Genomic DNA, 27,977 nt, shown 5'->3' with positions numbered 1-27,977 from the left:
GGAATTTTTCGGGTTGGAAAATTTCTCGACTTCTCTGGGTACTTGGCACACAATTATACTAATGCAAAAATGGTACAGGCATTAATAACTGTAGAAATGCATCTAGAAATCTAGAACACTAAGTTGAGAGCATGGTCATCTAAGCATCTTACAATACTTCCAAATATGACCAGTGATGAGTATGAATGGAGACTGGATAAAAACCAGAGGACAACTATGAAATTCCCTTAAATGTATGTGAAACGGCACGTTTGGATTGACAAACTGGTGGTCAACAGTGTTTCAAGCGGAAATTGTAGCCATACTTGAATGTGTACAAGTTTGTCTGAAGAGGAAATATAGATGTGCAAATATTTGTATTTTTTTTTTCTGACAGTCAAGCAGCGCTGAAAGCACTGAGTGCTTACAAATGAACATCAAAGATCGTTTGGGAATGTATTCTCTCGCTTCGGCAACTGTGCCAAAGGAACTCAGTAAACTTATATTGGGTATCAGGACACCTTGGCATTGAATGGAATGAAAGGGCAGACGACCTAGCAAAGTTAGGTTCCAATTCACAGTTTTTTGGTCCAGAACCATACTGTGGAATATCAAACTGTATGATAAAAATGGAACTCAAATGCAGGAAAGAGCAAAGGGTGATGGCCAATTGGATGACTGTCACAAACTGCAACCAGTCGAAAAGATTTATAACTCCTAATATAACATACACCAAAAAGCTCTTAGAGCTCAATAAAAGAGCTATTAGTATATATATACTGGCCTAGTAACTGGGCACTGTCCTAGTAGATATGATATGAAGAACATTGGTCGGGTTCAGAGGGATATCTATCGTTTCTGTAATTTGGAACGTGAAACCTCGGAACATCTGCTCTGCACTAATAAAAATTCAATGATTATTTTTATGTGTCCCACACATGAATTTTTGCAATGTGATAAATAAATGATATATAAGTGTTGGACACATCGTTCTTATGTGTACACATAAAGTTCATGTGTAGCCACACATACTATTCATTTGACTCATAAATTTCATGTGTACTTCTGAGTGGATTCTGTTTTTGTGTGGACACATGAAAATCATGTTGAATTTTACATCGATAATCGTGTCGAATTTTATGAGGGTGCAGTTGGGGCGCTTTACACAAGCGTAGATCTAAATTTCTTGGAAGTATTAGCTTACAACCTAGTGAAATTTGGTCTGCAAATCATGGAAAGGTAGTTGGTTTTATAAACCATATTATACTGGACTGGGAAAAGATGTTTCCCGGAAATTAGCCGTCCACTCGTTAAATAGTGGTCGGTTTGCATGATACAAACAGCTAATAGGGGTACCAAAAAAGTTCAAATAATGGACGCAGTGGTTTTACTCCCCTTCCCAATAAAAAAAAAGTTCAGGACACGCAATAAGCTAATAATACGAGAAGCAGTAAGCTTGAAATTCGAAGGAGAAGAAGAAGAAGACATCGCAGCATTTTGTCAATCGGAATCGGAGATGCAAGACGGAGGGGCACCGGATGAATTCCTGTCCCAAACGGAAATCTTGGAAGCAGAATGAGAAGCAACAATTGGCCGAAGATCGAAAGGACGAAGAGACGCACGACTAGGACGAGGATCTAAGTGATAGCTGTTTGAAAACTACAGGTGTGGTGGCCGGAGGTGCCACAACGGACACGATTGAGGTGCTCAACGAAGAAGTAATGGCAATCGACGAGATGATCCCGGAGATTGAAGAAAACGTAGAAGAAGAACAAGCAAGCCCTGACCTGCATGATGGCAAAAGAGTTGTTCAACCAAGAACAACAACATATTACTGAAGAGAAGAAGAAGGAAGAAAGAAGCAAGCTATGGGCGCGGGAGAAAGCAACAGTAAACTATCGCCTCTCAGGAAGAAATAAACTCATTATGACCCTTTTTGTTTAATAACATTTAATTTTTTTTGCATAAATCGGCTCCGTAAAGCCAACGCCATTAAGCTTCCGAAAAAAATGAAAGGATTAAACAAATCTTTAAAAGATTTTTTTTATCACAAAGTAATTGGAGTAGATCTTGGGATTTGAGCAGAAATTTTCAATTGAAGGCAGTTGAGAAACATAGGAAGGGTCATTCCCTAAATAAGGGGGGGGGGGTAGATGTCTAGCGGGCTACAGCCCCCCTAGGGTTAATGTAGCCCCCTCTTGAATTATAACTACAATTACTTACTTTCCTTAAGAACCAATAGTTAAATCGTATTTCAATTACATGCTTTTTGGAAATTTTCTTGATGACATTGTCAATTTGAGAGTTGAACTTAAGTTTGTCATCAATAATCACGCCAAGATGTTTAATCTCCCGAACGCGATCTTAAGTTTCATCAAGAATTACAACACAGACGTTCTCATTCACTCGATTTCGTGAAATTACCATGAATTTAGCTTTACTTGTATTCAATTTCTACTGCTTACACTTCAACCATCTACTTAGAGATCACAAAACTTCATTCAAGTGTGGGACGGCAACTTCCAAATCCTTAGCTGAAATGAATAACACAGTATCATGTGTAAAAAAATAGTGTCGCAAAATCATAAAACACATCGCAAGTCGTTAATATACATAATAAATAACAGGGCCCTAGAATCGAGGTAGGCCGTGCATTGAAACTGACGTGTTTTGAATTTGCTGCTGCTTTATTTTCCGAGAAGTTTATTGAAAATTTAGTGCAATAAGTCCTTTAGCTGGTGAATTTTGGACACCTGAAAACTGTTTTAATAATTTCACGTGTGTTTATTAGTGCTGTGTTTGGTTATTTAAAAAAAATAGGATCGAAAGAGTTTTTAAGATTACCGCGAGTGAACAAACTGGGTTTTTTCTTCCTTCGCCGCCGCCGTGAAACGTTGCGAAAAAGCAGATCTTCGCTGAATTTTCTAATGTACGCTGTTGAATCGTGTCCGTTTGCGTTTAGTCACAAGTGATTTGCTTGCTTGCGGTTCCACATCACATCACTAAACATAACCACGAGCGATGACGAGGAACTGCATCCCAAACCCCATGATAAACAAGGAGCGGATGCATCCAATGAAACTTTTAAGCGCAAAAGAATCATTACCAACAAAGGAAAAAATTCGGTAAGATTCTTCCATTGCATTATTTTATGATTCTTCAATATTGTACAAATATTTACACATTACACACAACTACACATAGCAACTCGGAGCGTTTGGTACGGTATGTCCACGCATCCTTCCACCCCTGTAGATTCAAGAAATGTTCGCATTTATTTCCAAGAATGATCTTTGTGGCAAATACAGTAGGCAGTAGGCAGTAGGCCTGGCCGTCTTGATGTTTATATCATATCTCAGATATGCTGTAAACATTTATTAGACAAGAAAAATGATTAGACCTCATCTAACCTAATCATTTTCCAGGATGCTTTCTCGTACTGGCTGTGTTTGTATTAGATTAGATTACTGGTGTAGTGTAAGCAGGAATAAGCGCGAGTCTTTGACAGCTCAACATCATTTATTTGTAAACAAAGGTGCATCCTATATCTACACCCTAAAATATTTCGGTGTACGGCAGTGTACAACCGGTGTAGCTACACCGCAAAAACGAAAACGACATTAGATTAGATTAGATTAGATAATAAATAACAGGGGCCCTAATACACTTCCCTGGGGCACTCCAAGGTTATTTCCCACAAGACTAAAAATAGTATCAGGCCGTTGAGTTCTGTCAGATAAATATCTTTCAAACCATTTATATGCAGTACTCATAATTCCAAAGCGCTTGATTGATCGTAACAATAAGGTCCTAGACATTGTTTTATAAAGTGCGTTTCAGATCCAAAAAATTAGCAACAGTCGTATCTTTACTAATTTGCTAACACCAAATTCAACGCAGTTGCACAAGAATGACCTTCCCGATATCCTGATTGTTCTGGTATCAACAAAGTGTTTCTATTCAAGTTCTCCAACAGCTGGCCTTTGACAACAAGTTCTAAAATTTTCTGAAATGTGTGCAACATGTTGATGGGACGATGGTTTTATTTGTTTCTCCAGCAACTTTTTAAATTTTGGATTCCTTCCAAATGTGTGGCGCATGTCCAGTCGGCAATGATTCATAAATATGGTCCAGCAAGATGTGGCCAATGACATGAAAGCAATCTTGAACTCTTGCATTAACATTATCTACTCCAGCCGATTTTCTTAATGAAAAGCAAATAACTCGTAGTTCATCTAATTCTAATCTAATCTAAATCTACAACTAGTATTACCTGGCTGTTTTATTTCTTCAGGTTCATCTACCAATTCGATACATTAAGAAATCAATGAAGCACTGGCAACAAAATAACCATTAAATTTAGACGCAATTACTTACTCTTCCTTATTCTAATGTAACATAAACAGTTATGGACCGCGGTTTGCAATTACTAGGTTATAGTAACGATTTCAAAATTTTCCATACCTCTTTGCTGTTGTTTTGATGCTGATCATTTTCCTCTGAATATATTTACAACGAGTTTTTTTAACCGATTTTGAATATTTATTATGCTCGATTGTGTACCCATTCCAATGATTATCATTATAAGTTGTATTGGTCTGATCCCGTGCCATTTCATTGCGATATAGTTACGTGAAAATTGTATGAAACCAACAACGTTGCAGATGTAGCCAAAAATAAGAACCTACAAAAATAATTATATTTCGGCCATTTTATATTTAATCATCAAGAGAAACCTCAGGAAGAAACCCAATCCAGAATAAATTGATAGTATGAAAAAAATCATAACAAAATGGCATAATGGCGTCAAATGACTTAATTCAACAATACAAAAGGATTGTGCAAAACCTACTGGAAGGGATCAAACTTAAAGTCCGTGAATTCATATTTGGCAAAGAATATTATGATATTAACACTATCAGGGCTTCATGTGAAAGTAAGCTGCCAGAATAGCAATAGCTTTTCGGTATGTGCTTCACAATTGACCAGTATTCCTCAATTGGTCTTAGCTCCGGCGTATTAGCCGGATTCATCTCCTTGGGAACCACTGCGACGCCATTTTCGCTGTACCATTGTTTGGTGGAATTAGAGTAGTGGCAGCTTGCCAAGTCCGGCCAGAATAGGCAATCTACCCCACGCTGCTCCAGAAAAGGCAGAAGTCTCTTCCGTAGGCACTCTTCCTGGTAAATTTTCCCGTGAATCCATGATGTTAACAAATGAACTTATCCTGACAACCAAGGCCTACTTTGATTCTATACACTCTTAGCTTGATTCAGTGAAATTTTGAAATAAAAATAATACTCAAAAAATGTCGTAATGGCAGCGTTTTTAATGTGTCCGGATTTTTTCGTGTTCAACTTTTATACTTACTTATCATCATTCTCGTTTGATGACGATGACGAATCTGGACCCACTAGGTCCATAATGGAAACTGGAGGAACTTTAAACATTCGTCCGAGTTGTTGATAGTAGACACTGTTTGGAGCTGCATAGAGTGGCCTGAAAGAAGTCACAAAAGCATATTTTTAATATGTTCCAATTGAATCGTTCCAGCGTATTTTACCCTTTGCCTCCGGGTGGTTTCATTCGTTCAATAGCGGGCCATAGATCTGAGGGGGCCATGGGTGGTGCAGGGATGGACCGTGTCATGGATCGTCCAGACGGTGGTCCCGATCGTTTTCCGTGCCCACCCCAACATGAGTGGCCATAGCTGAGGCAGCCTCCTAAACGAAGCGGAGGAAACGATAGAGAAGAAAAACGTGGAACATGTGATTACTCTCACTTTTATCGATGGTAAACATGTGAGTGGGCTGTTGGCTCGAAAGTAAACATGGTTAGAAATTGTGGCTTGGGAACTGCCGCAATTCCCAAATTAAATTTTATTTGGTAGAAAAATCATGTCTCACACTCGAGCATTAGCGGGAATCCAAATTTCAGAGAGAACGCATTGATTCACTCCTGTCAGTGGTATTGATATCGTTTCGAAATTATTATTTTTTAAATTTTCTTGTAATATTTATAGACAAACCCCTATGCTTTACGAGACATTTTTTTTATTAATATGCCTAAAACGTTACTAAAATTTTTAGGAAAAAATGGTTTGCGGTATGATCTGCATATGTTATTATCTGTATATGTCAATAAGTGTAAAAATTCGAATTGTCTGGTGAATTTTAACGATTGGAAATACACAATAGCTCTTTGGGGAATGCAAAAGAGATTAACATAACATACTTAAAGGAGGTGATTATTGATTTTCTTCATTTTAAATTCGCTTTAAAGTGGAACTGGTGGTCTAAAAAATATTTCAAAGATAGCTACTACAATTTATTATTTAGAATAACGGACGTGTATTCTAACGTCTTAGTAGGTTATTATTGCTTTGATTTGTACTGTATGACTGGGAAGCTGAAGTGTGTTGTAAATGACATTTCACTGACGCACTGAAGCATCTTAAGTATCATAGCTGTACTGAATATTTAAAGCATACAGGAACCAATTTCTTCTGTTTGATTTCGCTTCAATCTGCGACCAGATCAAACTTCTGTCGACTAATTTTATTTCAACATACACATACAACATACTCTTTTTTTACACGGTTTTTTTTACGCGGTTTTTTTTACACGGTTTTTTTACACGGTTTTCCACGATTTACACGGTACGTTTTTAACGATTTCTCGACAACGATACAACCTATCGACTTGATTCCAATCACATTATCCGTTTCAAGCTATTTGTAATCGAATGGCATACTTTAAAAAAAAATCACAATTTTTGGTGTAAATACAGAAATTTTTAAAATATGTCTTTATGGACCATATCATGCTTTAATTACAAATGGCATCAAAATCCGATTTTTTAAAAACATTTAAGCATGCGAAAAATCAAAATCTCGTAGGTTTTTTTTACACGGTTTTTTTTTTACACGGACCGTATCCCCCGTGTAAAAAAAGACCTGAGTGTACATAGATGAGATGTGGATATAAACATGCAGAGTTCTGCAGCTAGAGAAAATATTTTAAAGCTGATATTGATATATTTATAACGTCATGTTCACGCTGACGATAGTAATTTATTGCGTTTTCGGTGCATAAGGTTTATTTTCAGAAAGATTGATTTTAGCATAGAAAAAGCAAATATGGACACATTGAGTGGTGTTTAAAAAATGTCATGGAACCCTTTCAATGCTATTTGTGAGCATGGTTTCCATTATAGATACTATAGATTCCATAGATAAGCGGAGGAAAAGTATAATGTAGCCAAACGAACTGTCAGTTAGTTAAGCCAAACGAGCATGACGTCATCATCGTGTTGTTTGAGGGAGAAGTATTATATTATTATGAGCACAAAACGCTTTCCACAATTCACATTCCTATTTATTTCGCGGACATCGGAAGAAGGAAAGGTAAAGCAACCCATTTCTCGATACATTGTTGCAAAGATTTGCTTTGCACTTCATTATGAACTTTTACGCACGAAACAAAACAAAACTGCACAACGAAGAGCTCTATGATGGCATGAACTTTTTTCACGGATGCCAGTAAGATCATTTATTTTTCATGGTTGTCAAAACAACTTTTTGTGCCTCCGCTTATCTATGGAATCTATAGTATCTACAGTTTCCATTAGTCCCAAGAAAAACGGAAGATTTCAATCTAATCTGTATGAGTAGTTTAAAGAACGACTTATTTTTAGATGAAATGTTTACCATAATTTTAACAGTTTACCTTATAGATTAATAAGTTCACCAATAAGCTGTCATCAAAGAAAATGGTCATTAAGATGGAGCCCTCGCATGAATATTTGTTTTCAGTATATTTCAGATATAGTACATATCTGAACTTTGCTTTGTTAAATTCAAATCTCTACCTGTTTCCATTAATAAGTAGCCATATTCATCGAGAAAAGTCATCACACCTGGCACGTACGTTTCAGTTTCAGAACTTATTGAGTCTTGGCCGTGCGTTTAGCCCTTTGTCTGTACCTTGGGGTGTTTTACTTACATACTACACACTTAAAAAAAAATAATGTAAATTTAGGTGCTCTGAGACTGACATATACGAGCGTCAATTTTGACATAAAATTGAGTCATAATAGACGCAAAGTTCATTTCAATCAAACGTAATTTCAAACTTTTCAGTCTAGGATTACTTAATTTTACATTACATGTTTGTTTACGTCTCATCTTTTATATCAAAGATGAATTCCGTTACGAGTAAGATTAGGTATTTCCATAGAGGTAACTCTAAGACCAGAAGGTCCCGAAGAAACGAGCTCAACTTTTTGGCTCAGCTCTGGTACTATCTTCGGTCCCAAGCTAATCGATTCACCCCTCGAAACATGGGAAAATCCACTAACCCCTCATTTTATCTGTCAAACTTTCATAGCAAATCAAAACAAACATTGTGTAGTAGTAGAATTTCAACTAGAATGGGGTACGTTAATCGTTTGCTTGGGACCAATAGGCTAGTCAAGTAGTGAGCCAATTTAAAATCGATAGTTTCGTATTGATTGTTGGTATTTCTATGTAAGTATGCATTATATCTATTATGTTTTAGTTGGGTTTTAATTTCTTCTTTTGGCATAGTGATGCTAATGAATTCACAGTGTAGATTATACTATCGCATAATTCGATTGAAGGGACAAATTTTTGCGTAATTTGTTCTGTGTGACTTTTCTGAGAATAATTTTCGTGTTCTAAGATGCCAACAGGGTGTGTAGAAGTTTAATTGCGAAAGTATTTCTGATGATTCTATGCGATGTGAAATTATGTCATTGATCAAGAAAAGCATTGCGAGTTTGCGGCGTTCTTTGATGAGCATGCAACGTGCTTCATATGATGGAAGAGGAAATACGGTCCAATTCAATTTGCGAAGGGCATATAAATGGAATTGTTTTTGGAAGGATTCTATGCGTTCCTCGTGTATGGCAATGTACGGATTCCATACTATAGTATATATACCTATAGGTTACAGTATTCCAGAATAGGTCTTACGTATGTAATATATAATAATTTAATAGTGTATGGGTCTTGAAAATTATAGCTGAAGCTGAATTATGATGCCCGACATACTATTTGCTTTCGTTATGATTGTATTATAATGTTCTACAAAAGTGAGTTTGGAGTCTAGGATCACACCTAGGTCCCTTACAATTTTACATTTGTCTAATTTTTGGTTGCCTAAACATATGTCAAAAAGAGGTGTTTCTATTTTTCTGCTAAATACAATTGCGTTGCATTTTTTTTTACATTGAGTTGGAGTAGACATTTACTACACCAAGTGTTGAATAAGTTGATTTCATTCTGAAATTCTTCTGTGTCGTTAGAAATACTTATTTCCATGAAGAGCTTCATGTCGTCTGCATATATAAGAACTTTTATTTTTTTTAAGTATGTAGGAAATGTCGTTAACGTACAAAATAAAAAGAATTGGGCCTGATAATTGGAATGAGAACCGTGGGGCACCCCAGAGGTGACCTAAATAGGTTCTGAAAGTTTATTCTGAAAACGAACTAGGTATTTGTTTGCGTTGCGTTAAGTATGATTGGAGCCTATTCAGAAGTTTAGATTCCATTCCTATTTTTTGCAATGTAAAGAGTAATAACGGTACGTCTATTCGGTCAAATGCTTCACTGACGTCAGTATCAAGCGCTTCCACGTACTTGCCATTGTACATTGCGTTAAGAATGAAGGTAACAAATTTAAAAATATTAGAGGTAGCTGAACGACCTTTAAAAAAGCCGTGCTGTTTGTTTGTAATTTGATTGTTTTACTTGCTGAAATTTTTTGTCGTTTACTATTGATTCAAAAAGTTTTGGGATGCTAGAGATAATGGCAACCCCACTATAATTACAGATGTCATATTTCTTGCCTGATTTGAAAATAGGCACCAAATGAGACGATTTCCAAATTTCAGAGAATATTGAAAAGGCGTTCTAAAGGAAAGCTGAGTTGTTCTGAAATATTCTTCAAGAATACAGGTGCAATTTCGTCAGGTCCTGGTCCTTTAGATGCGTCCAAATTTTTTTGTGTATTGAGGACTTCATGTTGACATATTTTATTGACAGATATGTTGTTAGAGACTTCCGGAATGAATGCAAAGAAGTCGCGGTCGCGGTCTTATATACACATTATATAACGCTATCTACAGATACTGCTCATATGGATGGTTCCCCTTTTGGGCAAAGTTTTTTAGATCAACAGGACCTATCTTAAATACGAAAGTTTAGTTCAGAATTCACTTACCAGGCGGCGAGTGTGACGTTATTTTCCAAATTTAACTTAAAATTAACTTAACATCTTGACTTGATAGAAGGCTGTTGGATTAAGTTGTTCAGATGGACAAGACTTGTTTTATGGTAAACAGTTTAGTTCAGATTTCACTTACCAGGTGGCACAAGTGTGACATTAAATTTCCATTGTTTGCCCTAACTTAACATCTTGACTAGATGGAAGGTTCCTGTTTTTGGCAATGTTGTTCAGATGAACAAGATTTATTTAATGGTAAAGAGTTTAGCACATAATTCTCTCGCCAGGCAGCGCTAGTGTGACATTTATTTTTTAATTGTTTGTCCTAACTTAGCATCTTGACTAATTAGAAAGTTCCCTAACTGGCTTAAATAGAAGGTTTCCGTCTTCGAAAAAGTTGTTTAGATGGACAAATCCCATCCTAAGTTAAAGAGGTAAGCTTAGAGCTCACTCACCAGGTAGATCATCCTTTAGACACTAGAATAACAAATTTACACGAAGTGTCACTTGAAAATTCGTACATGTAAACCACACAAACACAAGAAATAAAGATCATTTAAAGTCAAAAGCATTTGCTCATTTTCGCTTCGGACGGCGTGGTGAACAGCAATAGCTACAGTAGGAAGGTGGTGGCTAGTCAACAACCCAACAAGCAACAATTGACTGATCGTGGCAAAAGAGGAAAAGGTCTGGTAATAGAGGTGCCAAGCATCATCGCAAAGTTCTTCGAGATAACCGCCATCCGTCGTCTGGCTCGCCGTGGTGGTGTCAAACGTGTCTGATCTACGAGGTGTGCTGAAGGTGTTCCTGGCCATGGATGTCGTCTACAACAAAACGGCCCTTTTCAGCCATTCGGCCATCAAGCTTATAACAGTAAAGAGTTGGAATACAATTTATCTGTGCCTGTTTGTCCATATTCAGAACCACAGGTCCCCAACGACCACACAAAATGCTCTCCAGAGTTGTAATCTTGTAATCAAACTTGGAAGCAGGGGTGCAAGTGATTTTGATCGATTCTCTTCACCAACTTTCGCTTTGAAAAAAAAACTATAAATTTGGTACGCCTACAATTTAAAAACGGAAAGAGTTAAGATAATAGATAATCGGTCAATTAAAAGAACTAAATGCTCTTCACATTTGTTCCGTCCACTGCATAAAATGTCAATTACTCAAAATATAGCAAAAAGTAGCAGCCAATTTTTTACAGTGATTAGTGTAGACCTTGCTGGGTAAAATAACGATCACATATAACATCATGCCTGCAGTTGCCTGTTGAGCTGTGGTCATTATTTTACCCAGCAATGTCTACACTAATCACTGTAAAAAATTGGCTGCTACTTTTTGCTATATTTTGAGTAATTGACATTTTTATACATCACTTTTTTGAGACATTTATGTTAAAAACTTTATAATAAAGCATGATATATAAAGTAATGGGTATTTATTGGATGAGTCAAACCATTTTGATAATTATCAGAGTATAAAACATATACATTTGACGTATAGAGGTGAAAAAAGGAAAAAACGCAATTTTAGAGGTTAGTTTTCCTAATTGCCCGATATCTCGCTTAATATGAGTCATAGAGTTTTGATGTATTCGACAAAATTTCTCAACACTTCAAACTACACAACTTTGCCTCGAAAACCATTCGGCTAGGATGCTCCGTTCAAAAGATAGACTCGAGCGCCACCTATGTGGCGTAAAAATGAACTAATATGAAACCTTCAAAAGATGGCGCTTTTAGTATTGAGCAACTTTGTACAACATTGTATTGCTGTAGAAAGCAAACCAACGGCGCTAGAGGTTTTGGCCACACGAATGGCTTCGCTGCCCCACTGTGAGTCACTTTGCGACTCCTTGTAGGTCGAATCCAAAATTGTATGCAGCACGATGAAAACACCATACACCGATTTCAGAAGTGTTTGACCTTTACATGTAGTTTTAACGAAAGTCAAACTAATCTATTGTCTTAACTCGGTATTGTGGTATTGTGGTATTGTTCGATACAAGTAGTTAAGCAGCCAAAGATTTTACAAAACTGACACAATTTTCCCTTCTTTTTATCAAAGCTCGGTCTTTATTTTCATTACAATCAGGTATCAATTTGATAAACCATATCTTTGTTTTGTTTACGATTAATGGAAAGGCGTATTCATATATTAGCAACATATTTTATTTCCTGCTATGCTCATTTTGTGTTTCTTACCGTTTAACATCTCTGTTTAAAAACTCATATTGCTTGTGAGACATACAATACGAAAAGTATGTTGTTTGAAAATTTTCATTGGAACTTTAATTGTACAAATTCACTATTTCCCTATCATATCACCGGAATTCAATACCGTTAACGCTAATAACAAATGTTAACCATTCTACAGGATCTTGTAGGCCATTAACATAGAACAAAGTTGTGAGTTTCAAACGCTCACGGTATTTAAATGTATCGAACATGATTATTTTCATTATGTATTTTGGCCATGAATATGCTGGTCTGCATACGTCTTGAAACGTGAATAAAGGCTCTAACGAAAATTCAGTTTCGCTGTATATTTTACAAAGTTTTTCTAGCGAAGTCTTCATTATGAAATTATTGTATATGAACCACTTTGTTCGTATACTTTACACACTGGATAAACAAATACGAATGCAAGCTTTTACGAAGGCCGTCGCCAAATGTCATAACAAGACATAACCACAAAGTTTATCTAGGGTGTTGAACGACTTTGTACTGTTTATCAATATTCAGCAGAGATTTTTTCACAATTTCATAGAGATAAGTTGTAACAAACCCCAGGGTCATATTTAAATAGATCGTGCAGTGTAAATTGTATCTTTCGGGGAAATAGTTTTAGGGAAAACGTTCCTTTCGGGGAACTGGTCCATTCGGCGAACTGGCCATTCGGGGAACTGGTCCATTCGGGGAACTGGTCCATTCGGGGAACTGGTCCATTCGGGGAACTGGTTCATTCGGGGATAAAACTTTCGGGGAAAAGTCGTACTATCGGTGCTAACGGATTAATCGCAAATCACTGTACTAAAACGCTTAAATGTGTATTACCCCCCTCTTTTGTTTAGGCTGGCGCACAATGTATAAGTTTCCGGGTTTTTTGACAGATGGCTAACTGTCAAAAAACCTGAAAATTTACCCATTGTGCGCCGGCCTTTAACCTTTTAGCGGCCGCATCGTGTACTGAGTCGCTGAAAGGTTAACAAAATTAGGGGATAATATACATTTAGGCGTTTTAGTACAGTGATTTGCGATTAACGGAGCACCACTAAAGTTGACAAAATCTGGATCAACAATAAAAAAAGGGCCCATCAGCATTTGTAAACAAACCGTTCCAAAGCCCATTCCTCACAAATCGAAGGCCGCCCACACAAACCAGCACCATCATCGTGTAGGTAGAAGTTTCCCCTATCCGATGATGGTGTTGGTTTGCGTGGGTGGCCTTCGCTTTCTTAGTAAAGGGCTTTGGAAAGGTTTGTTTACAAATGCTGATGGGCCCTTTTCTATTGTTGAACCAGAAATGTTACTTTCGATTTTATGGCATTATAGGGCAACCTGGTCTATAGGTGTGGAGATCTAGCCCTCACGTATGTGTTGGTAGAGGGAAAAAGGTAAACATTGCGGGTAACATAAAGGTAAACATACCAGTCGAAAGCAAATTTGTGAAATATGAAGTACAGACAATTCTAGATATGTTTGCATGATGATTGCGCTTGTTTGTATGCTTTTGTAAAGTATCCGGGAAATATCAGCAAGCGTTTTGTGTTTTTTTTTAGTAACTCCTTACTGGGAAACGGGCAAAAAGTCACCAGCAGGCTGCTTTTTCATGGTATACAGTGTGCTAATAAAATAATCAATACATTATCTCAACATTCAGTGGAAAAAAATTCATAAATTTTGGCTTCATACAGAAATTATATAATCCATTATAATTCATTATAATTCATATTCAATTTCCAATGCAAACGCTGATTGAAACAAACGTTATGACGTAACAACGAGCGTGTTTGAGCGTACGAAAGAAGCGAATCGTGCGAAACCGACTGAAAGCCGAGTGAAAAACGAACTCCACCAATACGTACAGACCATCAATTCAACACCTTGTATACAACAGGTTGATTATAGGGGCTATACGACCGTTTTAATGTGTCCATTAGACTGATGCAAAATTGTCGCTATTTGAACTCATTTAGTAAGAAACTGACTTGGTACAAACCATTTGAAGTAAAACAATATTTTTTGTTAACATCGAACTAAATATTTACCATATATTAAGTTACTCATGCCTTATGATTATGCTCATTCAACTATTCAGCAGGCAACATTGGTGTTTCTGGTGCATAGGATAGAGCACAACATTCATGGCTACTATGTCAAACTGCAGAATACACCCAAGTAACTAACAAGCCCGTTAATTCGCCTTTTTGCAATAAAAGGCTAATATGCTGTTCAGTTCACCAACAGCCAAACTGAAGAAGAAGCAGTGTCTAGCAGTGAGCAGGAAATATACTACTAACGCCCACCCCTTTTGCAAAGTGAGCGAGACTGGGAGCATAATAGCAGGGGTACAACTGTGAGAGAACGCCCGCCCCTTTTGCAAATTGAGCGAGAATGTGAGCATAAAAGCAAGGGTACAACTGTGAGAGGACGCAACTTTTCATTCAACCGTCTACCGTGTCGCACCAAGCGAGGAGCCCATCCAGAGAGCACAACAGAGAGCATCTAAGTATAATTTTAAGCAGTGGAAAAGAGAAATTTAAGTTAAAATATGTAGAGAAGAAAAATAAATCCGTGTGAAAAGTGAACTTCTCCCGCGCTTTGCATCCGATCTCCGAACGTCCAATCCAACACTCCACATCATAACACAAACAGAGTTTTAGAACTTTCAGCCTTTTTCAAGGCTCAGCGAGTTAATTGCAAAGGTTGTTGCTAGCCAAGCGGGCTAGTCCAATCCAACCACGTCGTGGCTATCCGAGTAAAGCCAAGTCTAGGTGTTCGGGCCAGTTGCCCTCCTGGGAAGGAACGCGAGGGTTCCTGCTCCCACCCGGCTCGGTTCCCGAAGGGAACGCGAGTACCGTCAACCGACCAGTGCAGTACAGTCCACCGTAGCTCGAACATATTTGGTCCTTCGAGCCGGATCTTCAACGTTTCGAGTATCTGGATGCGGAATGGATGGTTCGGGATCGGAGTAAGCACGGAGAAGATAGAAAGAACTGAGTGAAAGTACAAAAACTGTGAAAAACCACTGTTAAAACTGCGAACTGAACAATATTGAGTGAAATAAGTGACGAACCTAAAATAATAGTGAAGTGTGAAAATGTCAACAAAAAGAACACCACAGAAGTTGTCAAAAAATGGCAGTGAAGAATCAGAAGCGGAATTGAGCATGCTGATCCATATGCGAGGCATGGCGCAAGGCAATGTGACGCGCATCAAAAACATCTTGAATGAAGCTGATGTGGACCGAACTGAGCTCACACCTGCTCAAGTAAAGGTCTACATAAAGAAGGTAGAAACTTCCTACACCGAGTATCACCAATATCACCAGCAAATAATGGCGAGTGTACCACTGAACAAGCGAGAAGAACAAGACGTGAAGTTCCTGAATTTCGAAACTTTGCACGAGCAGGTGTCGACCATTCTCGAAACTTGGCTCGAGAACCTTACCGCACCTCCACGAGTTCAGGAGCAACAAGCCATCCCATTGGCCATGAATCAGCAACCCATTGTTAGCCATCAGTCCCTACCTCGTGCCATTCCCACGTTTGACGGGAGGTACGAGAGCTGGGAAAGGTTCAAGATAATGTTCCGGGACGCTGTGGATCGCACTAACGAAGCACCAAAGATCAAGTTATATCACCTCGAGAAGGCTCTCGTTGGTGACGCTGCAGGACTAATAGACGTCAAGACAATCAGCGATGGAAATTACGACCATGCCTGGCAATTACTGAATGAACGGTTCGAGGATAAGCGGCGTATGATCGATATACATATCGCCGGCTTACTAGGAGTGACAAAATTGTCGAAGGAGGATTTTTCTGAGCTGAGAGCGCTGGTCGAGACTATCAGTGGTCATGTGGAGAATCTTAAATTCCTTAACCAAGAATTCACTGGAATTTCGGAACCTATCGTCGTGCACTTGATCGCCCGAGTCCTGGATACTACAACGAAGAAACTGTGGGAGTCTACAATACGAAGAGGTGAGCTTCCCACTTACGAGAATACAATCCAGTTTTTGAAGGATCGTGTCTCAGTTTTGGAGAGATGTCACAGTTTTAGCGAGGAATCTAGATCACAGCGAACAACTGTAAAGCCGCCTACAGGAAAACAGGCCACTCCAAGAGCCAACGCTGCAACCACGGATAAACGATGTAACATGTGCGGAGAAACCCATCCGATATTCAAGTGTTCGTCGTTCAACAGTCTTACTGTAAGTGACCGACTTTCGAAGATCAAGGAACAAGGTGTCTGCTTCAACTGCTTGAGGCGGGGACACAGCGTGAAGAACTGTCCATCGAAGAAGTCGTGCTCCAGATGCAACAAAAGACATCACACATTGCTTCATTTTGAGAGCCGTGCCAGTCCACCGAAGACTTCTTCAGATGAAGGTAGCGAAGTGAAGTTGAATCCTGCTATTTCAGTTCATGTTCCAAACGAGGCAGCAGAATCCATAGGTGGTGTAAGGTCAACAGTTAGACAAAAATGTACCGTAAACGTCCACTCTAGATGCAATGATTTCTCCTTCGCTTTGAATTGTTTGGTTTCGCCAAAAATCACGGGTCACGTTCCGTCGGTTAAGATAAATTTGGAAAATTGGGAACTTCCTCCAGGTCTAAAACTGGCCGACCCATCCTTCCATGAGCCTAGCCAAGTTGATTTGCTTATTGGAATGGACTGGTTTTACGATCTCATGAAACCAGGGTGTTTGAAAATCAATGACAATCTCCCTAGACTTCACGATTCCCAACTGGGATGGTTGGTGGGTGGAAAGCTGTTCCAGGATTCCTCTTCCAATCTTGCGATACATTCATGCACAGTTCGTGTGGATCCAGTGGAGGAGCTTATGCAGAAGTTTTGGGAGGTGGAAAGCGTGTCACCAGAGACTGTTCCATCATGCGAGGAGGAGCAATGTGAGGCACATTTTGCTGCAACCTATCGCCGAGATGATAGTGGCCGTTATATCGTACAACTTCCATTGAAGGACATCGCGGCGCAGCTATCAAATTCTCGTTCCATGGCCCTGCGAAGATTTTACATGCTCGAATCAAAGTTGCAACACCATCCAGATTTGAAAGCTCAGTATGATGCCTTCCTGGACGAATACGAGGAGCTCGGACACTGTCGGGAGGTGAAGGAATGCGACGACCCACCTGGATTGCAGACGTGGTACCTTCCCCACCACGCAGTTCTGCGCCCTTCGAACACAACGACAAAATGCCGAGTCGTTTTTGATGCGTCGGCAAAGGTCTCCGGGTTGTCCCTAAACGACGTCATGATGACAGGATCCACCGTACAGAGCGATTTGCTGTCAATAATTCTCCGTTTTCGAAAGTTCCGATACGTTTTGAGTGCAGATGTAGCAAAAATGTTTCGTCAGATCTTGATGGAACTCATCTTCACTGCATTTCAGCGTATTTTTTGGCGGAAGTCACCTCAGGACCCATTGCGTGTTCTTGAGCTAACGACAGTGACATATGGTACGACGGCGGCCCCCTTCTTGGCAACGCGGGCCCTTCTTCAATTAGCACGGGATGAACGAGACAAGTTCCCTCTCGCCTCAGTACTAGTAGAAAAGAACTTCTACATAGACGATGCACTTTTTGGTTCCGACGACTTTCAAGAGGCGTGTGAACTTCGAGACCAGCTGAAAGCTTTACTGCAGTCCGGTGGAATGCATCTCCATAAGTGGTCATCCAATGATGAAAGGCTTTTGTCCTCCATTCCTAGTGAAGACAAAGATCAATATGTTTCAATAGGCGATAGTGGAATCAACGAGGTCATCAAGACATTGGGATTGATGTGGAATCCATCAACTGACGAATTTTTGTTTCGATCACAGTCTCCAAATAGAATCTCCAGACCCACAAAGAGGCAAGTTTTATCTGAAATCGCCAAGATTTTTGATCCCCTCGGTCTCATTTCTCCGGTGGTGGTAGTAGCTAAAATCCTAATGCAAAATGTGTGGATCAGCAAGCTGAAATGGGACGATCCGTTGGACGAGAGCCTCATGAAACAGTGGGAGAACTTTTTAACATCGTTGCCGACTTCTGAGCAAATTCGCATCCCACGTCAAGTGCTATCAAGCGGAGCGGTCTACTACGAGCTACATGGGTTTGCGGATGCCTCGCAAAAGGCCTACGGTGCTTGCGTGTATGTCAGGTCAATCTTGTCAAATGGCAGAGCATCGATGAGATTGGTCAGTGCGAAGTCTAAAATTGCACCTATCACGCCATTGACTATTCCGAGAAAGGAGTTACTTGCAGCTCTTCTTCTAACGAGACTAGTTACTAAGGTTGAAGAAGCTTTAGAGATGAACTTCAAGTCAACAATCCTCTGGTCCGATAGTCAGGTTGTACTGGCATGGCTACGCAGACCACTTACCAGCCTACAGGTATTTGTTCAGCACAGAGTTGCCGAGATTACGTCCAACAGCCATTTTGTTTGGAAATACGTTCGCACTGACCAGAATCCAGCGGATACTGTGTCACGAGGACAATCTGCCAAGGAGTTAGCTGGAAACAATGTTTGGTGGAATGGACCACATTTTTTACGCACCGTCGACTACATGGAAGAGAAGATAGCTACGCTGAATGAGTGCGAAATTCCTGAGCTAAGAAATCAATTGTTCGTATTACCGGTGATGAACTACGACGAGTTTCCATTGTTGACGAAGTTTAATTCATTTAGAAAGTCTCAACGAATCGTGGCATACCTGTTACGCTTCATAAAAAACGCTAGAAAGAAGAAGGAAGATCGGCTGCTATCTCCGCACCTCACCATATCGGAGCTTCGAACGGCATCGAATTTGATCGTAGGAGCTGTTCAGCACCAGGAGTTTGCCAAAGAAATCGAGTGTATTAGGTCGGGAGAATCCAATCACCGTCTAAACAACTTGAGGCCGTTTCTAGACAATGATTTGCTGAGGGTAGGCGGTCGAATCAGCCAGTCCCAACTACCATTTGAAGTGAAACATCAGCTGATATTACCTGACAAAAGTCCCGTAGTTCGTGGTTTAATTGCTGATATCCACCTAGAAAGTCTACATGCCGGATGCAGCAGCGTTCAATATGCTATGAGACAACAGTTCTGGTTGATTAATGCGAGATCTACAATCAGAAAGGTGTTACGAGGCTGTGTCACTTGCTTTAGGGCAAAACCTACTACAATTGATCAACAGACGGGAGATTTACCGTTCTACCGCATTTCCACGGCCAAAGCCTTCGAGAGAGTCGGACTTGATTTTGCGGGCCCGATTTATGTCAAGCAGTCAGTGCGGAAGGCTACTCCAGTGAAGGGCTACATATGCGTTTTTATATGTATGGTAACGAAGGCCATACATTTGGAAGCTGTGGAAGATTTGTCTGCTGATTCGTTTCTGGCTGCATTTCAGCGCTTTGTGTCCAGACGAGGATTTCCGGAAAAAGTGTTCAGCGATAATAGAACGAATTTCATCGGAGCCAGGTCTGCGCTGCGGGATCTGTATTGACTCTTCAAGGAAGAAACTACCCAAAATAAGATTTTTGAGTATTGTCAGGCAAAGCAGATCGACTGGAATACGATCCCACCAAATGCACCACATTTCGGTGGTCTTTGGGAGGCTGGAGTAAAGAGCGTGAAGACAGTACTGAAGAAGGTATACCAAACTACATCACTAACGCTTTTCGAACTTTCCACCCTGTTATGCCAGATTGAAGCTATCTTGAATTCGAGACCTTTGTATTCCCTATCAAGTGACCCGGCGGAACCTGAAGTACTGACTCCTGGTCATTTTATTATCAACCGCCCGCTTTTGGCAGTTCCCGAACCATCAGTCTTGGATATACCGACAAACCGCTTATCTCACTGGCAGCACATTCAAAGGTTACGCGAGCACTTCTGGAAGCGCTGGTCGCGAGAGTATGTCACCGAAATGCAAGTGAGAGGAAAGTGGACGAAGCAAAAGGCGAACGTTCGACCTGGAATTATCGTTGTGCTAAAAGAAGATAATCTTCCCCCTCAATGTTGGAGACTGGGGAGAGTGGTGAATGTCTATCCTGGAGCGGAAAATTTAGTAAGAGCGGTAGATGTCAAAACGAAGACAGGTACATTCAAACGACCTATACATAAACTTGCACCTTTACCTATAGCCGATAATGACCTTACTTCCACTTTTTGCCTGGGGGAGTATGTTCAGTTCACCAACAGCCGAACTGAAGAAGAAGCAGTGTCTAGCAGTGAGCAGGAAATATACTACTAACGCCTACCCCTTTTGCAAAGTGAGCGAGACTGGGAGCATAATAGCAGGGGTACAACTGTGCGAGAACGCCCGCCCCTTTTGCAAATTGAGCGAGAATGTGAGCATAAAAGCAAGGGTACAACTGTGAGAGGACGCATCATTCGCTGCCAGACTGTTGAGCAGTTCAGTCGATTTGAATTCTCTCTAGTTTCGTTCGTTCGTTCGCAAGTCGAATTAGCTCCGCGTTGTATAGTGACGCTCTCGCTGACCCAGCCATGGGTAAGAAATCGCGCGGTAACGCGAGTGCCGGCTTACCGGGAAAACAGACTCTCCCAGGAGACGGCGCGACCACCGAGCCAGCTCAGAAGAAGCAGAAGAAAACCCCATTGCCCGTCCCGACAGGCGTTGCGGACCCGCAGCCGGGGCCTCCCGGAACTAAACGACCCAGACCTGAAGACATCAGCGCCACCGCATCGGCAGCAAAAAAGCTGCTGAGCAACAATCCGTTCTCCGCCCTGCAGAACGGAGCCCAGCCGCAGTCGGACCCTGAGACGGTGCCACCCTTCTATGTGAAGGGCTTCCCTCCCGGGCTATGGGAGCAGCTGGATTTCTACATTAAGCAGGGCCTTCGCTGCACCATTCAACGGTGCACGGAAGGCTACAAACTGATGGTCTCGGCTGAAAATCACTACAACGCAGTCCAGGCCCTCTTGGACAGGATGAAGCTGGAGTACTTCTCCCACGACGTCGAGGCCACCAAGCCGCTGAAAGTGGTGCTGCGCGGGCTCCACGACATGGACACCACCACCTTAATGGACGAGATTAAGGCGAACGGCCTCAAGCCGGTCGAAATCCACAAGATGACCCGCAGCAAGGCCATCAAGTATCGTGACCAGCTCTACTTGGTCCATCTGCAGAAGAACTCCACAACCGTGAAGGATCTCCATACGACACGCACACTGTTCCACATCGTAGTGAAGTGGGAGCGGTATAAGCCAACCCACCGTGGCGTCACTCAGTGCTCGAACTGCCTATTGTTCGGGCACGGCACCAGGAACTGCCGCATGGCCAGCCGCTGCATCAAATGCGGCAAAAACCACAAGATCGACGACTGCGACAGCATCGAGGAAGCCGCTCCCACATGCGCCAACTGCGGTGCTGCCCACAAGGCCACGAGTAAGGCCTGTCCGAAGCGGGCCGAATACGCCGAGATCCGGAAGAAGGCCTCGTCCAACAACCAGCCCGGTCGCAAGAAGGTCCCGGAAAACAACGCGCAGAACTTTCCTCCGTTATCACCGGTCCAACCACGGCCAATTCCAGTGTTGGCGCCGCTCCCGCTCAACCAACAGTTGGCTGCTGCCCAGTCGGCTGCCGCTGCAGTACCCAGTCAAGCCTCCGGCCCATCGACGGATCCCCCTGCTCCGGGATTGGCCGGTACAACCGGTGAAGCTACAGACGATTCTCCGCTGTCAACGGATGAGATCGTCACACTGTTGGCCCAGGCCATCATCATCAAGCGCACCTGCGCAACAAGAACACAACAGCTCCAAGCTATCATCTCCTTCGTCGCTAATTATGGACCGTGAACCCATAAAGATCGCCAACTGGAACGCTCGCTCCGTAGGGGCGAAAAACATTGAGCTTGCAGACTTCCTCCGCAAGCACGACATCGACGTGGGCCTCCTCACCGAGACCCACCTCAAGACCGGTGACAGCTTCTGGCTGCCCGACCACAGCACTGTCCGGCTTGATCGCACCAGCTCCAGGGGGGGCGGTGTCGCGGTCATCATCAAGAAAGGCATCAAGTACTGCACCCTACCCCACTACCGCACTTCCATCATCGAGGCCGTCGGCGTAGAGGTGGAAACATCGACCGGAAACATCCGGTTCATCGCCGCCTACTGTCCCCGGCAATGTACCGTTAGCAATGGTACAGCACAGCAGTTCAAGAACGACCTTGCCATCATAACCCGCACCAATGCCCGCTTCGTAATCGGAGGGGACCTGAACGCCCGGCACGAGGCCTGGCGGAACTACCAGCAGAACCAGAACGGCCGCCTGCTATTCGACCATTCCCAGCATGGTCTCTATTCCGTCTGGTTTCCGGACGAACCAACCTTCACATCACCGACGGGCAACCCATCGACGCTGGACCTGTTCTTGGCAAACACCAGATTAGCCAAGCCGGTTGCCATCAACGACCTGAGTTCGGACCACCAACCGGTGCTGACCGAGCTGGGCTACAACGTGGCCCCTGCACCGTGCCAGCGGAAGGACTACCATCGAGTCAACTGGGTCCAGTTTCGACGCGTGGTCGACCGCCACATCGACGACAACCCACCGCTCGACACAGTGGAGGACATCGACCGGGCCCTGGAGGGTCTCCATCAAGCCATATCCGTGGCTGACGAAGAGTGCGTTCGACGAGTTCCTGTCAGGGGTAAGTTTCAAGCAATTGATTCCCACACCAAACTCTTGATTCGGCTCAGAAATGTTCGTAGACGCCAGTTTCAGCGGACTGGGGATCTGCAGCGTAAATACGAAATGGTCGATCTGAATCGGCAGATCGCTTCCAGAATGGTCTCAATCCGGAACGAGAGTTTCGGGCGGCTCGTTCAGAACCTGGACGACCGTTCCAGACCATTCTGGAAGGTTGCCAAGGTGCTGAAGTCTCACCCCAAGCCCATTCCACCACTTAGAGTCAATGACGAACGGCTTATCACCAACGAAGAGAAGGCCAATGCGATTGGGGAGCACATTGCCCAGTCGCATTTGCTTGGCTCTAAAATCCCAAGTCCACTCGAGAACCAGGTTGCGCAGTGCGTCCTGACGTTAGATGCCTCCCCTTGTGCCGTCCCTCCAGAAGAACGGATTACAGAGGAACAAATTTGCTCAGCGCTGAAATACAGTAAGAACATGAAGGCTCCCGGGTTTGACGGAATATTCAACCTAGCGTTGAAAAATCTCAGCCCGAGGGTGCACTCGCTGCTAGCTGCCACCTTCAACAGATGCTTGGAGCTGCACTACTTTCCAAGCATCTGGAAGGTGGCAAAAATCATCCCGATCCGCAAACCTGGGAAAGACCCTTCACTACCGTCAAGCTACAGACCGATTAGCCTGCTCTCAGCGCTGAGCAAGCTGTTCGAAAAATTGATCCTCAGCCGACTAAACAAGTTTGTGGAGGAACATGACATTCTTCTTCCGGAACAGTTCGGGTTCCGTAAGGGGCATTCCACCAATCATCAGCTAGTGCGGGTGATGAATAACATCCGGAGTAACAAAGCTGTATCCAAGTCCACAGCCATGGCCTTGTTAGACGTCGAAAAGGCGTTTGACAATGTCTGGCACGACGGACTTATATACAAGCTTTGTAACTCCAACTTTCCACCATACCTTGTGAAAATCACCCGTAACTATCTCCAGCAAAGGTCGTTCAGGGTGTCGTTGAATAGTTCCCTTTCGGGACAATTTCCGATCCCAGCAGGTGTTCCGCAAGGGAGTCTGCTGGGACCACTGCTTTACAGCATCTACACGTCGGACATCCCTCCTCTAGGAGACGGTTGCGTGTTCTTTCTGTTTGCAGATGACACCGCGATAGCCGTCAAAGGTAGGATGCCTCGTGAAATTACGAACAAGCTCCAACGATGCCTTGACACCTTTACTGATTATGCCACCACGTGGAAAATCAAAATCAACGCCTCGAAAACCCAAGCGATCATGTTCCTTCACAGACAATCATTAAAACTTAAACCGTCTCCCTCCTGTACCGTAATAATGGATGGTACAAGGGTCGAGTGGTCCACTGATGTTACTTATCTCGGGATGTTGTTCGATGAGAAGCTCCTGTTCCGCTCGCACATAGAGAAAACCCTAGTTAAGTGCTCCGCCTTGGTTAGGTGTTTGTATCCGCTCATTTGCCGCAGATCCCGCCTCTCAAGGCAAAACAAACTGGCTGTCTACAAACAGATCATAGCCCCCGCGATCTTCTATGCCGCCCCGGTGTGGGAATCGTGCGCTCAGACCCACAGGAACAAAATCCAGGTTGCACAGAATAGAGTGTTGAGGATGATCCTAGATCGTCCATTCGACACAAGAATAGCAGACCTCCATCAAGAGGCAGAAATTCCCAAAGTAGATTCCAAAATTGATGATATGACAACTAAATTTATTCAAAAATGCAATCTTTCTGAACATGCTTTAATAAGCAATTTGTACATAGTAGGTTAAGTGTATATAGTAGAGTAGGTTAGTTTTAAGCTGTAAATAGTAGTATTAAGTAGTTTCTCTTCAAATTCTAAAAACAAAACAAACCAATCCCACCAAGGTGGTCGACCGTGTACTAAGTCTAGGACTAATTCTGTAAAACAAATTTTGAATTTTGCCCATACCTAAAGATGAAGAAAGCAATTGAATCACTTAGTAAAAAATTTATATGGTAATCGTCCAAGTTAAACTAAAATAAAGATCATTTAAACAAAAACAACAACAATGTGAGAGGACGCAACTTTTCATTCAACCGTCGACCGTGTCGCACCAAGCGAGGAGCCCATCCAGAGAGCACAACAGAGAGCATCTAAGTATAATTTTAAGCAGTGGAAAAGAGAAATTTAAGTTAAAATATGTAGAGAAGAAAAATAAATCCGTGTGAAAAGTGAACTTCTCCCGCGCTTTGCATCCGATCTCCGAACGCCCAATCCAACACTCCACATCATAACACAAACAGAGTTTTAGAACTTTCAGCCTTTTTCAAGGCTCAGCGAGTTAATTGCAAAGGTTGTTGCTAGCCAAGCGGGCTAGTCCAATCCAACCACGTCGTGGCTATGCGAGTAAAGCCAAGTCTAGGTGTTCGGGCCAGTTGCCCTCCTGGGAAGGAACGCGAGGGTTCCTGCTCCCACCCGGCTCGGTTCCCGAAGGAAACGCGAGTACCGTCAACCGACCAGTGCAGTACAGTCCACCGTAGCTCGAACAATGCTGCTAACATAAAGTCCTATGTTACCCGTGTATCAGTCTTATATTGCAAAAAGGCGAATAAGCGGGCTTGTTGGTTACTTGGGCAGTGTTGCCCACAAGACAGCTGCTTGATCATGCCATAAGAATATCAATCTCTTAAGCAGTTAATTACTATTTAATTTAAAGTTTGATTGCAAAGTTTTAGCAGAGAAAATTACCCATAAGAATAGCTTTTTAACAGTGCAATATGGAAGAAAGCTAGAAGACAATCAACGAAAAGTGTGATTTTCTCATGGTAATTTCCATATAAACTTCAAACGGTTTGTGCCAAGTTAGATTATTATCAAATGAGTTTATGTTTTGGGATGCTAATCAGGACCCAAATTGGAACCGTTTGAGCACTGTAGGGCAAAAATTTCAAAATTTGTATCAGTCCAGTGTCTATTCTACCACGCACATAAGTTATATTTAGCATAAATGCTTCTTCGGAGCATAATTTCTCTCATGGTCCAACTTAACCCATGCCATGGTCTGTTATTATGTGAGGTAAGTGGAATTTATAAATATTCGCTTTAAAATCCTCACAGTGTTTTATGAAGCAATTAGTTATGAGAAGTAATGAAGATTAAATTTGATATCAAGATTCAAATTGATATTTTATTAAATATCAATAATTATGCATTAGATAGAATTCAATACGAACTATTATATTCTAGGGGAAAATAAATAAAATTAATAAGATCTTTGTCACACAAGCCAATGATCCCACTAGCTCCCAAGTCTCACTTTCTCCAGTGTACCTTAATTCTTTAGTTTGCAAAGGGAATCGGGAAAAATTAAATACTAGGTCATAACTTCTTTTCACGGCTTTCACGAACTTTTTATGGAGTCTGATTTAGCTTAGTCGATAAAGGTACATCTATAAGGCTATGTTGGAGGCGGTGGAATCGATTACCATTCCGGTCTACCATATCGGTTCCACAGTACAATGTAGACATGTAGTTCAAGAGGTTCAAAACCATGAAATTTAATAACGAGAAAATCAAATGGCACCAATATGGTGGATTAATTGAACATTTCTCTACCTATGCTCTAACTACCACCATGAGTCTCAAGTACAAGTCAACTCTCGATTTAAAAAAAATATAACGCCACGCAAATTTGTTCTTGGAACTATTTTAATCGCTATCTATTACGGGTAATGGAAAATAAACAAACTCTAGTATGTAGCAAACACAACGGTTGAATAATCTCCTCGATATTGACATGCAAAATACATTTATTCATTTTGCCATGAACCCCTTTTTCCACTATCACTAGCCGATTGTAGGGCTGATGTTTTCCGAAAGGGTCTCGCCAGTTTACACCACCAGTGACTGTCACTTGTAGAAAAACCGCAAACAACGAAAACATCCTCGCTCCACATTCCGCATCGCCTTCAAAGTAGCATATCTTCCAACAAATGAACAGATGATAATTTCCCGCGACTCTTATCGTTGATGTGAATGAATCAACCGTGGCGCCGGCTAAGTCTCTGTTTGTTGCGGTAGTTGACAATTTTATGAATTCATACGTACGGTAGTTGTTACGAAGGGTGACCGACAAACGGTTGCATCCAAAGGACGATATGGCTTGTTGATTGCAAGTTAATTGCGGAAATAGCCCCCACTTTAACTGTGCATGTTCTAGAGAGGCTATGAATAAATCTTCAACATTAAGACTTGGAGCATGGTTCCAGAGAATGTGCCCATTGAAATTGTACGCCAAATGGGGTATTGATTTTTGGCGATTGATAGGTGCCTGAGTGGGTGCCTTCCTTTCAGAAGCTTGATCTTTCACATATTCGAAATGAGGGAAGCGTGTAGCGTAATAGAAGAACGCATTGTCGTTAGATTATGAGCGTTGATTTTTCGTTCGTAAAAATAGCGCTCTATTTATTTTTAGAATGATGGGATGTCGTTTCTGCTGCGATGAGGAGTTTATCGGAAAATTCAGTTTTTGTCGAGGTGTGAATCAATTTTCTTTGACCAAGTGACATGTTCGCTTCCGGGTTTACTGAGTAGATCTGATGTAGTCCATAGATCATGTATCACCTGACGTAAGCTTTGTTTTTCGAGAAACGGAAAAAGTTTCTATTGGTAAATCGATGTACAGTAATCTCCAGAACAGTGCTGTGAGTGGTGTTGTTTGCTTATGGGTTACTGTTGCTAGGAATCAATATCAACTCATGAATTCATGAATGTAAGAAAGATGTTAATGTTTAATTCATTAACGATTGGCTTTCCATGGATGGTTGGCATCCAAAATTTTTTAAGATATCAGCTCAGTTCAAACAATGGAAAACCAGTGACACGGT

General features: G+C 41.7%; 1 protein-coding gene across 2 annotated transcripts in view; it reads right to left on the bottom strand.

Moving 5' to 3' along the window:
* The window catches only part of CCHa1 (CCHamide-1), a 60,696-nt gene that overhangs the window by 9,107 nt on the left and 23,612 nt on the right, over window positions 1-27,977 (bottom strand). For both annotated transcript variants that reach the window (XM_065236702.1, XM_065236703.1), the window contains 2 exons: window positions 5,543-5,702; window positions 5,350-5,478 (listed from right to left, as the gene is read on the bottom strand). In XM_065236702.1, the coding sequence (XP_065092774.1) occupies window positions 5,350-5,478; window positions 5,543-5,702 (289 nt within the window). The remainder of the gene's footprint in view (window positions 1-5,349; window positions 5,479-5,542; window positions 5,703-27,977) is intronic.

This window comes from Ochlerotatus camptorhynchus, unplaced genomic scaffold (genome assembly GCF_037179485.1).
Source record: "Ochlerotatus camptorhynchus isolate MF236.1 unplaced genomic scaffold, CSIRO-AGI_Acam_v1.1 ptg000569l, whole genome shotgun sequence".
Classification (NCBI taxonomy): Eukaryota; Metazoa; Arthropoda; class Insecta; order Diptera; family Culicidae; genus Ochlerotatus; species Ochlerotatus camptorhynchus.
Note: the sequence above shows the minus strand (reverse complement) of the source record. Positions and strands in the feature narration are given on the sequence as shown.